The 12175-nt window shown below is 47.4% G+C and overlaps 1 protein-coding gene across 1 annotated transcript in view; it reads right to left on the reverse strand.

The window, feature by feature from the left end:
- heatr1 (HEAT repeat containing 1) overlaps positions 1–11708 on the reverse strand; it is a gene marked incomplete in the record, with an annotated part of 27788 nt that extends 16080 nt beyond the window's left edge. Inside the window, 17 exon segments of the mRNA XM_037691699.1 lie at positions 173–353; positions 462–656; positions 739–860; positions 961–1157; positions 1246–1334; positions 1402–1500; positions 1610–1717; positions 1815–1923; positions 2020–2121; positions 3105–3186; positions 3263–3396; positions 3468–3679; positions 10316–10456; positions 10695–10796; positions 10875–11016; positions 11093–11309; positions 11557–11708. Of these exon segments, the coding sequence (XP_037547627.1) occupies positions 173–353; positions 462–656; positions 739–860; positions 961–1157; positions 1246–1334; positions 1402–1500; positions 1610–1717; positions 1815–1923; positions 2020–2121; positions 3105–3186; positions 3263–3396; positions 3468–3679; positions 10316–10456; positions 10695–10796; positions 10875–11016; positions 11093–11309; positions 11557–11698 (2374 nt within the window).
- Between the last annotated feature and the right edge of the window lie 467 nt (positions 11709–12175).

The raw sequence follows: 12175 nt of genomic DNA on the forward strand, positions 1-12175 counted from the left end.
AGAGACAGGTGATAGAGACAGGTGATAGAGACAGGTGATAGAGACAGGTGATAGAGACAGGTGAAAGAGACAGGTGAAAGAGAGGTGAGATAGGTAAGGGTTTAGGTCACCTGTCTGAAGTCAAACCATGTCTCGTTTCTTTGTTCCTACCTTAAGGTTTTATTATTTTTACCTTTGAAGGAGGTGTCGGGACACCTGAGTGAGGAGATGAAGTCCCTGAGCAGAACCATCAGAACCGAGCCAAACTCCTGGTCCAAACGCTCACCTGGCTGCTCCTCACACCTGCTCAGGTAGAACGTCAGGGCTTCAGAGAAAGAGGCGGGGCCAGAAACTGGACGCTCAGCTTCCTGTGACTACAGACAGGACCAATAACCAACAGACTCCATTTCCCACGCTGCACCTCGACTCCCTGAACCCCAGAGGACCCCTGAGGTCCCCGCAGTGTCTCAGGTGAGACTCACCTGGACATCAGTCCTGATGACCTCCAACAGTGGGGGCTCCAGCACCGTGTAGACCCTCTGAGCCATCAGCAGGTGCTGGGTCTCACTCAGCTCCCCCAGACCAAGAAGCAGAGTCCGGGTCAGAACCAGGAAGGAGGCCCTCCTGCTGACACCGGACCCCGGCTGCCGTTCCACCAGCAAAACCAGTTTCTCCAGCTGAGACACAGAAAACCCAAAAACTGAGACAGAACCCCAAACTGGGACCAAAGACCTGTCGGATCCTGAAGCTGCCACTCACAGCATCCCATCTGGAGAAGACGTCCATCTTCCCCAGGTTCTTGCTGAGGGTGGAGACCAGGCGCTGGTTGGCAGAACCAACAAACCCGGGTTCGGACCTTCTCTCCATCATCTCATCCAGCTCTGCAGAGAAACCAGCGTTCACAAGTTTCTTCTTCATTTAAAAACGAGCTTTTATTGTTTGTGAGACATTTATTGTGAAGGAGTCACAGGAAGTTGGTACCGTGGACCCAGTTGTGGGTGAGGGGGTTCTGGGTGAGGGTGGAGCAGCGGGCCACGCAGCCGGCGAGGCCGAGCTCAGCCGAGGTGACCACCAGGAAGGGAAGCAGCTTCCAGCTCGTCCTCTGTACAAACTCAGAGTCGCCTTTTCCCAGCCGGGGGTCGGACAGTAAACGCATCGCCTCCGTCAGTACGGGCAGCCTGAGGGAGACAAAGCTCAGATTTACTGAAGGTCCATGAAAGCAACATATACAACCAAGGTGTGATTAAGTGTGTTTACTTCACTGACCATGACGCAGCCTTGGACATTTCAGCTCTGTCCAGCAGAGACAGTAAACACAACACGACCTCCTCTGGGTCCAGAACATCAAGCAGCATCTAAAAAACAAGCAGCAGTGAACACACCACGAGAACTGACAAACCAGCAGGTGTTTACTTCACTGACCTGCAGAACTCTGAGCGCTGCTGCGACCACTTCAGGAACGTCGTCCTTCAGACGCTCCAGGACGGCGTCTTTCAGGAATGTCTCATCCAGACTCTGCTGCTGCAAGAAACCCAGACGGAACCTCAGAAAAGAACGGGGCCCAGAACTGAATCTTGAGGAGCACCATCAGTACAGAACCTGTCCCAGGACCTTGAGCTCCCACAGATACCTGTCTGGAGGTGATGAGTTCCATCAGGTGCTCCACAGCCGACACTCGGACGGACGCTCGTGGATGTTTAAGACTGAGGACCAGGGATGTGTCTGAGTCGCCTAAAATCTAACAGAACCGCACAGACGGTCAAACAGAGACCATATCAGATCCAGGACTCCACCTGTGTCCAATTATGACATCATCTGAAGAAGACGTGTCTTACCTGGTGCTTCCCACTGCTTGTGGACAGGGACAGGAACCGGTGGAAGAGACGTTTCTGCTGCGGGTCGGTCACAGAACCAGAGAGGACAATGTCCAGAGCACCCCCGTACCTGGAGGAGGACAAACCATAGCTGGTGGTTTCAGAGGACATGTTGGGGGTCAGAAGGCCGATTTACCACTATGCACAAACTGTTTGCAGGTCCTACCTGGACTCAAACAGCCGGACCAGAGGCTGCAGACCCTGGTCCAGGATCATCAAGTCTTCAGCAGAACGTTGGGTCTGACTCAGATACAGGTCCAATAGCAACCTGCAGGAAGACCAACAGAACCCAGTAACAGAACCCAACAAGACCTCTAAAGACTCCAAACTTGACTTGGATCCTCAGGCTCAGCCAGGACCAGACCTGGCCTTCAAAAGACCCTCAAAGACTTGATGACCAATGTAGACCTGGACTTATGGTTCCCCCTCATTAGTCTTTACATAGACCAGATCATCTCAGACCAGACACTGACTGGTCCAAGAAAATACTTGAGACCCAAAATCCAGTCCTCTGAAAACCTGAACTCTTTTAAAGACCTGGTCTGGTTCTCTGGGACTGGACTGGTCTTACAAGTTTGAGACTAGACTCAATCTAGATTTGGACTGGTCTCAGACTCCAGACTTATCCTCTAAGTACTTCAGACGAGATTCAGAAGAATCCTCCAAGACCTAATACCCAGGCTGACTAGTCTTTAGACCCAAGAGGACCCATTAAGACTCAGATAAACTGGTCTTCTGAAGACTGGAACTGTTCCCCAAAGACCTGGGTCAGATGAGTCCACTGTGGTTCTTCAGACTTTGAACCATACAAACCCACCCAGTAAAGACTTCAGACTAGAACTAGTTCTCCAAACTAGACCCGAAGTCCAAAGTGGCTGACCTGATCCTTTAAGACTTGGCTTGGACTCGTGAACTCAAGACCTGTTCCAAAGTGGTCCTCTTTAGACCAGACTTTTACTAGACTTCTTAAGATTTGGTTTAGTTTTCCAAAACCTACAACTAGTCTTGAACTAGTCCTCTGAGTCAGGACTTGGATCAACCCATTGAATACCTAGGTTACATGCAGTCCTCCAAAGACTTGAGACAGTTTTCATCAAGTGCTTCTGGACCTGAAACTAGTCTTTCTACTTATTACTGACTAGTCCTCCTTAGACTCTAACTAGACTTCTGAAGACATAAAACTAGATTCTGGTGATCTGTGGAGATCTGTGCTTGTTCAGGATCAACTTGGGACTCTTAACGAGGACTTACCGGGCCACGATCTGGTCCAGGTCTTTGGTCAGTGGGACAGATTTCAGGACGGACTCCAACACAACGAGCCCGTTTGTCTCACCTGTGAGAGAGTGTCAGGTGAACTTTGAACTGGTTCAGGTTGTTCTGGTTCTGGATTCAGGTGTCCCAGGTCTCACCTGAGCTGCAGATGAACAGGTTCTGGACCAGGTGGGGCAGCAGGTACCGCAGCAGTGGACCGACATCATGAGTCTCTGCTAGGACCTGCAGCGTGGAGACGAGCGCCGGCATCGAGCACAGCCAGCCCACCGCCCTGAAACGACACACAGGTGAGCCCGGCCCGAACTGAGCGTGCTCAGAACACCTGAGCTGCAGCAGAGCTACCTGGGCCCGACGGCGCCATCCTTCTGGTTCTGCAACAAGACTGTGAGGCAGCCCAGGCCCTCCTGGGCTAAAACCGGCTCTTTGAGCAGAGACTTGCTGACGTGCACGGCGAGGCTGTCCACCAGACCGGCCTCCATCACCACCTTCACGGCGAGCTGGCACACGATCATGTAGGAGGCAGCTTTGAAGTCCGAGAGGGGAGACTTGAGACCCTGAGGGGACCAGGAGACCATCAGAACCACAAACTTACAGACAGGGATGTTTCACGCTCCAACAGAACCGGACTGCCCCCTAACAAAGTCTGAGAACACTAAACATCTAAAAATAACAGATCGGATTCATTTGACCTTTCAGGACACCGTGGAGCTAAACCCTCACAGCAGGAGAAAACAGGAAGAAGAGCCTTCACAAGTCCACCTGAGGAGGTTCAGGAGCACAGGCTGATGGTTCTCAGACCAGAGAGGTCCAGAGTGGAGGAGAAGAGCGGCTGGAGGCCCTGCTGTTCTTGATGAGGTGGAGGGAGGATATCTGCAGGAGGTCAAATAGATATGGAGGGACAAGACGCTGGGTGGCTTTAAAAGTGTAGAGAACGATGCAGGACCTGATCAGGACGGGATTATGTACGGACGGACGCTTTATTAACCCCAGGGGGAAACTCGAGGAATTTCTAATTATACAGGGAAAAAAAAAAGTGGAAAAGAAGCAAAATACACAAATTTGGAAAAAGATAATATGCACAAGGTGGTAGAGTACTACGTCCATGATGAACCTGTATATACACATGTATACATACTTAGGACATACAGGTGCTGGACATAAAATTAGAATATCCTGAAAAAGTTTATTTATTTCAGTAATTCCATTCAAAGTGAAACTTGTATATTATATTCATTCATTACTCACAGATTGATATATTTCAAATGTTTATTTCTTTTAATGTTGATGATTATAACTGACAACTAATGAAAACACCAAATTCAGTATCTCAGAAAATTAGAATATTGCTTACAGTGAGTAAAATAAGTATTTGAACATCCTGTGACTTTGCAAGTTCTCCCAGTTAGAAATCATGGAGGGTCTGAAATGTTCATCTTAGGTGCACGTCCACTGTGAGAGACATAATCTAACAAAAACAACAAACACTGCAGCAGAGATGTTGGTCCATTCCTCCACAGATCTTCTCTAGATCACCAGGTTTCTGGGCTGTCACTGAGAAACAGAGTTTGAGCTCCCTCCAAAGATTTTCTATAGGGTTTAGGTCTGGAGACTGGCTGGGCCACTCCAGAACCTTGATCTGCTTCTTACGGAGCCACTCCTTGGTTCTCCTGGCTGTGTGCTTTGGGTCATTGTCATGTTGGAAGACCCAGCCATGACTCATCTTCAATGCTCTCACTGAGGGGAGGAGGTTGTTCCCCAGAATCTCTCACTACATGGCCCCGGTCATCCTCTCCTTAATACAGTGCAGTCGTCCTGTCCCATGTGCAGAAAAACACCCCCAAAGCATGATGCTTCCACCCCCATGCTTCACAGCAGGGATGGTGTTTTTGGGATGGTCCTCATCGTTCTTTGTCCTCCAAACACGGCGAGTGGAATTAAGACCATAAAGTTCTATTTTGGTCTCATGTGACCACAGAACTTTCTCCCATGACTCCTCTGGATCATCCTAATGGTCCTGGTCAAACTTAAGACGGGCCTGGACGTGTGCTGATTTAATCAGGGGAACCTTCCGTGCCATGTATGATTTTAAACTATGACGTCTTAGTGTATTACCCACAGTAACCATGGAAACAGTGGTGCCAGCTCTCTTCAGGTCATGGACCAGCTCCTCCGTGTAGTTCTGGGCTGATTCCTCACCTTTCTGAGGATCACTGATACTCCACGAGGTGAGATCTTGCATGGAGCCCCAGTCCGAGGGAGATTGACAGTCAGGTTTAGCTTCTTCCATTTTCTAATAATTGCTCCAACAGTTGATCTTTTTTCACCAAGCTGCTTGGCAGTTGCCCCGTAGCCCTTTCCAGCCTTGTGGAGGTCTACAATGTTGTCTCTGGTGTGTGTGGACAGCTCTTTGGTCTTAGCCATGTTAGTAGTTGGAGTCTTACTGATTGTGTGGGATGGACAGGTGTCTTCATGCAGCTAACAACCTCAAACAGGTGCTTCTAGTTTAGAATAAGAAGTGGAGTGGAGGTGGAGGTTATAGAGAAGGACCAACAGGTGTTTGAGGGCCAGAACTGTTGCTGATTGGCAGGTGTTCAAATACTTATTTGAAGCAGTAACACACAAATAAATTATTTTAAAAAATCAAACATTGTGATTTCTGGATTTTGTTTTTAGATTATGTCTCTCTCAGTGAACATGCAGCTAAGACGAAAATTCCAGACCCCTCCATGATTTCTAAGTGGGAGAATTTGCAAAGTCGCAGGGTGTTCAAATACTTATTGTCCTCACTGTAAGACCAATTAAAAAAAAGATTTTTATAAATGTTGACCAACTGAAAAGTATGAACATGAAAAGTATGAACATAAAGTATGAACATAAAGTATGAACATAAAGTATGAACATAAAGTATGAACATAAAGTATGAACATAAAGTATGAACATAAAGTATGAGCATGTTCAGCATCAGTACTTGGTTGTTGCTCCTTGTGTCTGGATCTCTGCATCAATGCGTCGTGTCATGGAGTGGATCAGTCTGTGTCTCTGCTCAGGTTCTGAGAGTCCAGGTTGTTCTGATCGTGGCCTTCAGCTCTTCTCAATTGTTGGCTCTGGTGAATCACATCTTCCTCTTCACAATACTCCATAGATGTTCTATGGGGTTAAGTCAGGTGAGTTTGCTGGACATTTAAGAACAGGGATACCATGGTCCTTAAACCAGGTGCTGGTATCTCTGGCACTGTGTGCAGGTGCCAATTAAGTCCTGTTGGAAAATAAAATCTGCATCTCCATAAATTTGGTCAGCAGGAAGTCTCTAAAACTTCCTGGTAGATGCTGCGTTGACCTTGGACCTCAGAAAACACAGTGGACCAACACCAGCAGATGACATGGGCCCCCAAAGCATCACTGACTGTGGAAACTTGACACTGGACCTCAAGCAACGTGGATTCTGTGTCTCTCCTCTTCCTCCAGACTCTGGGTCCTTGATTTCCAAAGGAAATGCAAAATGTACTTTCATCAGAGAACAGAACTTTGGACCACTCAGCATCAGTCCCAGGAGAGACACTTCTGATGCTGTCTCTTGTTCAAGAGTGGCTTGACACAAGGAATGTGACAGCTGAACCCCATGTCTTGCATACATCTGAGCATGGTGGTTCTTGAAGCACTGACTCCAGCTGCCGTCACTCTTTGTGAATATTCCCCTCATTTTGGAATGGGTTTTGTTTCACCATCCTCTCCAGGGTGCAGTTATCCTTTTTGCTTGTACGCTTTTTTTTAATCATATCGTTTCCTTCCCTTGACCTCTCTATTAATGTGCTTGGACACAGAGCTCTACGAACAGCCAGCCTCTTCAGCAATGACCTTTTGTGTCTTGTCCTCCTTGTGCAGGTGTCAATGGTCGTCTTTTGGACAACTGTCAAGTCAGCAGTCTTCCCCATGATTGTGTAGCTACAGAACCAGACTGAGACCATTTAAAGGCCTTTGCAGGTGTTTTGAGTTAATTAACTGATTAGCGTGTGACACCAGGTGTCTTCAATATTGAACCTGTTCACAATATTCTAATTTTCTGAGATACTGAATTTGTGGTTTTCATTAGTTGTTAGTTATAATCATGAACATTAAAAGAAATAAACATTTGAAATTATCAGTCTGTGTGTAATGAATGAATATAATATACAAGTTTCACTTTTTGAATGGATTTACTGAAGTAAATCAACTTTTTCATGATATTCTAGTTTAATGACCAGCACCTGTATATATTAGACTGCTGGAGGACAAACTGACCACATGTCCTCTCTCTGCTGCTGTCTTTACTTACTCTACTCTTCCTGTTTGTGTTTGTAATTATTTCTATCCTTGATGTGTTTTTGTCTTTCTTCCAATGGATGTACACCTACACCTGGACCTGTCATTCTGTATTTGTTTATCTCTACTTCCTGTCCACTTAAACCCAGCCGGTTGAAGCAGGTGGCTGCTGGTCCTGAGCCTGGTTCTGCTCGAGGTTTCTTCCTGTTAAAAGGGAGGTTTTCCTTCCCACTGTCTCCTTTGTGCTTCAGGATGAGAGACTGTGATGAAGTGAAGATTCAACACAATCTGATGCTTCCTTCCTTAGACAGAGAACTTTTACTGATTGGCCTTTTTATGTGTGTGAATGTTTCTGTTCAGTGCCTGAGACGACTTCTGTTGTGACTTGGAGCTGAAGGAATAAACTGAAAAGAATTATAGGAGGTTTGGGTCATGAAACGGGCAGCGGAGTTCTGAACCATCTGTAGCTTAAGAAGGGATTTTTTGGGGAGGTCAAAGAGAAAGGAGTTACAATAATCTATGAGAGGTCACAAGGCTGTGGACAAGGATGGCATGGAGTGAGCGGTGAGAGAAAGGCGGGGATAGTTAAGGTTACGAAGGTGGACATAAGCTGACCGAGGGACACCACTGATGTGGGATGTGAAGGACAAGGAGCTGTCAAGGTAGACACCTGGACTGACCTGAGGAGAACGCAGAGAGTTGTTGAGTGGATGGTGAAAACGTTCAGATTCAGAAAGAGTGCATTTGGTACAAACAAGGACAGGTTGCTTCTTCACTGTTCAGTTGCAGAAAATTGTTAGAAAACCAGACTGAGCTCAGTGAGAAGGAGTGAGGATGGGAGCGTAAATTAGGTCTGGTAGACAAATTGTCATCTGCATGCAGTGAAAATGGATAATAAAGTTACAGAAGATGTGACTTAAAGGAGGAAAGTAATGAAGAGGAGGGGCTCAAGGATAGAACCTTGTGGCACACCAGTAGTCAGGGGAAGACTGAAATTGAATGAACTGAGTGCAGCCAGAGAGAAAATTGAATCCAGTTGAGGGGAATACCAGAAGTGCAGGTGGAAGTGAGTATGTCGAGGACAGAGATGGTGTCAGAGGACGCACTCAGGATGAGGATGGACAGAAGACGAGTCAACAACGTGAAGATCAGTTGTGATTTTTATGAGAGCGGTTTCTGTGGTGGTGGGACAGAAAACTAGGCCTGTCACGATAACATATTTTGCTGGGTGATTAAGTGTCTCAGAAAGATGAACGATAATATTGTTTGAAATTTAAACATTATTTGTCAAATTTCAGAAGAAATGTTGATTTGTTTGGAGTGTAGTACCTTTTTTGACCACCTGATGGCAGTATAAGACTGTTTGAACCAAAGCATGGATAGTTGAGCAGCGTGTCTAAGAAAATTGGGAGGGAGGCCCGTTGACGTGAAGTATGCTGACATGCTGACATGGTGACATGTTGACATGGTGACAGTGACATGGTGACAGTGACATGTTGACAGTGACATGGTGACATGCTGACATGGTGACATGCTGACATGGTGACATGTTGACATGGTGACATGCTGACATGGTGACATGGTGACATGGTGACATGCTGACATGCTGACATGGTGACATGGTGACATGCCGACATGTTGACATGGTGACATGTTGACATGCTGACATGCTGACATGGTGACATGTTGACATGGTGACATGTTGACATGGTGACATGTTGACATGATGACATGTTGACATGTTGACATGCTGACATGTTGACATGGTGACATGGTGACATGCTGACATGCTGACATGGTGACATGGTGACATGGTGACATGCTGACATGGTGACATGCTGACATGCTGACATGTTGACATGCTGACATGGTGACATGCTGACATGGTGACATGGTGACATGGTGACATGGTGACATGCTGACATGGTGACATGGTGACATGCTGACATGTTGACATGCTGACATGGTGACATGCTGACATGGTGACATGGTGACATGCTGACATGTTGACATAGTGACATGCTGACATGGGGACATGTTGACATGGTGACATGCTGACATGCTGACATGGTGACATGCTGACATGTTGACATGGTGACATGCTGACATGGTGACATGCTGACATGTTGACATAGTGACATGCTGACATGGGGACATGTTGACATGCTGACATGGTGACATGCTGACATGGTGACATGTTGACATGGTGACAGGCTGACATGGTGACATAGTGACATGCTGACATGGGGACATGTTGACATGGTGACATGCTGACATGCTGACATGGTGACATGCTGACATGTTGACATGGTGACATGCTGACATGCTGACATGGTGACATGCTGACATGTTGACATAGTGACATGGGGACATGTTGACATGCTGACATGGTGACATGCTGACATGGTTACATGGTGACATGTTGACATGGTGACAGGCTGACATGGTGACATGCTGACATGTTGACATGTTAACATGGTGACATGTTGACATGTTGACATGGTGACATGCTGACATGTTGACATGGTGACATGGTGACATGGTGACATGTTGACATGGTGACATGGTGACATGTTGACATGGTGACATGGTGACATGGTGACATGCTGACATGTGTAAGGGTAGACTGGAGACATGATGGAGATTATTGAAGTTGGAGGGGTCGAGACCTGGTTTTTGATGATGGGCGTAATGGCAGCAGATTTAAAAGCTGTGGGGACAGTACCAGGAGGACAGACGGGAGTGGACGATGTCAGTGATGATGGGGAGCAGAGACCAGATTTAACAAGGACTGAGAGACAGGATGGAGCTGACAGGTGGACGGGGGCGGAGACCGAGAAGAGTTCTCTGGTTCTGTCTATAATCTGACCCAGCAGATCAAGGCCCAGTACCGTCTGAACGTATGGCAGCAGCTTGGCAATGATGGCGTCAGAAACGTTGTCCACGGCGTCCAGAGCAGGGACAATGGTGGACGCATAGAAGGAGAAGATGACCCTGAGCTGGGAGAAGCGGTCTGAGAGTCCAGAGTACGCCTGAAAACAAGAAAACATGAGTGAGAACAAACGCCAAACTAAAATATTGTTCCTCTGAGTCTGAACAGCTCCAGTTTCTACTGGAGCTTTAGAGAGAACTACGATAACTGGTTCTGTCTGGTTGCATTAAACCCAACAGACCAGAACCTGGTACTCCTCACTAGATGCTCCGCCCACAACCTGAGTATTCTGACAGTTCTGATCCGTCACCCAGAACAGACAGCGTCAGAGACGGTACCTGGATGGAGCGGGTCACCATGGTGCAGATGAAGTCCATGAAGCTCAGGTCTGAGTAGCAGTGAGTGATCAGAGTCGTCTTGGACAGCGGCACGCCCGGTTTCTGAAACACCAGCACCTCATTATCAAACAAACACTCTATGAGCCAGAACCAGAACCAGAACCAGAACCAGAGGCAGACCTGCAGACCCTGCAGCCAGTTCCAGCGGCTGGAGGCGTCTTTGATCTTCAGCAGCTGCAGGACTCTGACAAACACGTTGGTGTCGTGATACGGCAGCGCGCACGCCAGCAGGCTGTCAGTGTTGTACAGCTGGATGTGGAAGCTGCACAACAACCATGACATCATCATTACAACGTAAACCAGGTGTGTGCCATGTAAACCAGTTCAGGTGCACGTACCGGTGAACCAGCCATTCGATGCACTTGTGAGCAGGTTTGAGGAGGAAATACGGGCAGAGGCGCGCGAGGAAGAGCGAGACGCTTTTGTCCAGCTTCTCGTTGACCTCTCTGGACTGGACGCTGCGCTCCAGAGTCATGGAGCCCAGGCTAAACAGAGTGTCCTGGAACTCCAGAAGTGCTGGTTCGATTCCCAGCAGCTCCTCCAGTCCCGTACAGCCTGGAGGGAGGACAGCAGTTATCAGAACCAGAATCAACTTTATTGTCATGACACAGTGAAATGACGTTCCGTACAGCCGACTGAAGAAAGACAGAGGTGCACCGGGGCTGCAGCTTCCAGGAAGCGCTGCACTTCTCGCTTAGATAAGACGAGGCAGCACGAGGAGACGTATAAAATTTAAAAAGTTTGACTAAAGACTGGACGCTGGAGCGGGACGTTGTGCGAGCGCGGTTCGTTCCAGCCTCACCCAGAGCGTAGAAGGTGCTCCTGTCCATGGTCGCTGCATCTTTAGGGTCAAAGAGCAGCGAGGCCACCTCCTTCCGGGTCAGAAGGTTGACATCACTCTGAGGCAGAGCGAGTCTCTTCAGCTGGAGAGCCAACGACGTCATGATGGAAGAAAGCCTGAAGGACAAGAAACATTCATTCAACCTTTATTTCTACAGGTTAGTCCCAATGAGCCTCAGGGACTCATTTACAGACGGACCTGATTTAATAAAGAGTGATGACAACAGAGAACAATCACAAAAGAGGCGTACAGATTTAAATATCTTTTTCTTTTTTTACAAATCAAAACAAAATAGCAACCAAATGGACAATCAAGAGGAACAGCAGTGAAGCAGTGGTTGTGTTGTTTCCTGAAACCAGATTGATGTGGAGGTAAGATGTTAAATGAGTCCAGGTCATTTTTGATTTGAGAGTTTATCAGTTTTTCTAGAATCTTGGCTAAAATGCAGAGTTTAGAGATTGGTCCATAGTTGTTCAGTGAGGTGGGGTCACCTCCCTTCAGCAAAGAAGAACAAAGGCTGTTTTCAAGTGTCTGGATGGAGTTTTGTCTCATGGAGAGATTGAAGATGTGGGTCACAGGG

Source organism: Nematolebias whitei, chromosome 17, assembly GCF_014905685.2.
Source record: "Nematolebias whitei isolate Nwh7 chromosome 17, NemWhi1, whole genome shotgun sequence".
In the NCBI taxonomy this organism is placed as follows: domain Eukaryota; kingdom Metazoa; phylum Chordata; class Actinopteri; order Cyprinodontiformes; family Rivulidae; genus Nematolebias; species Nematolebias whitei.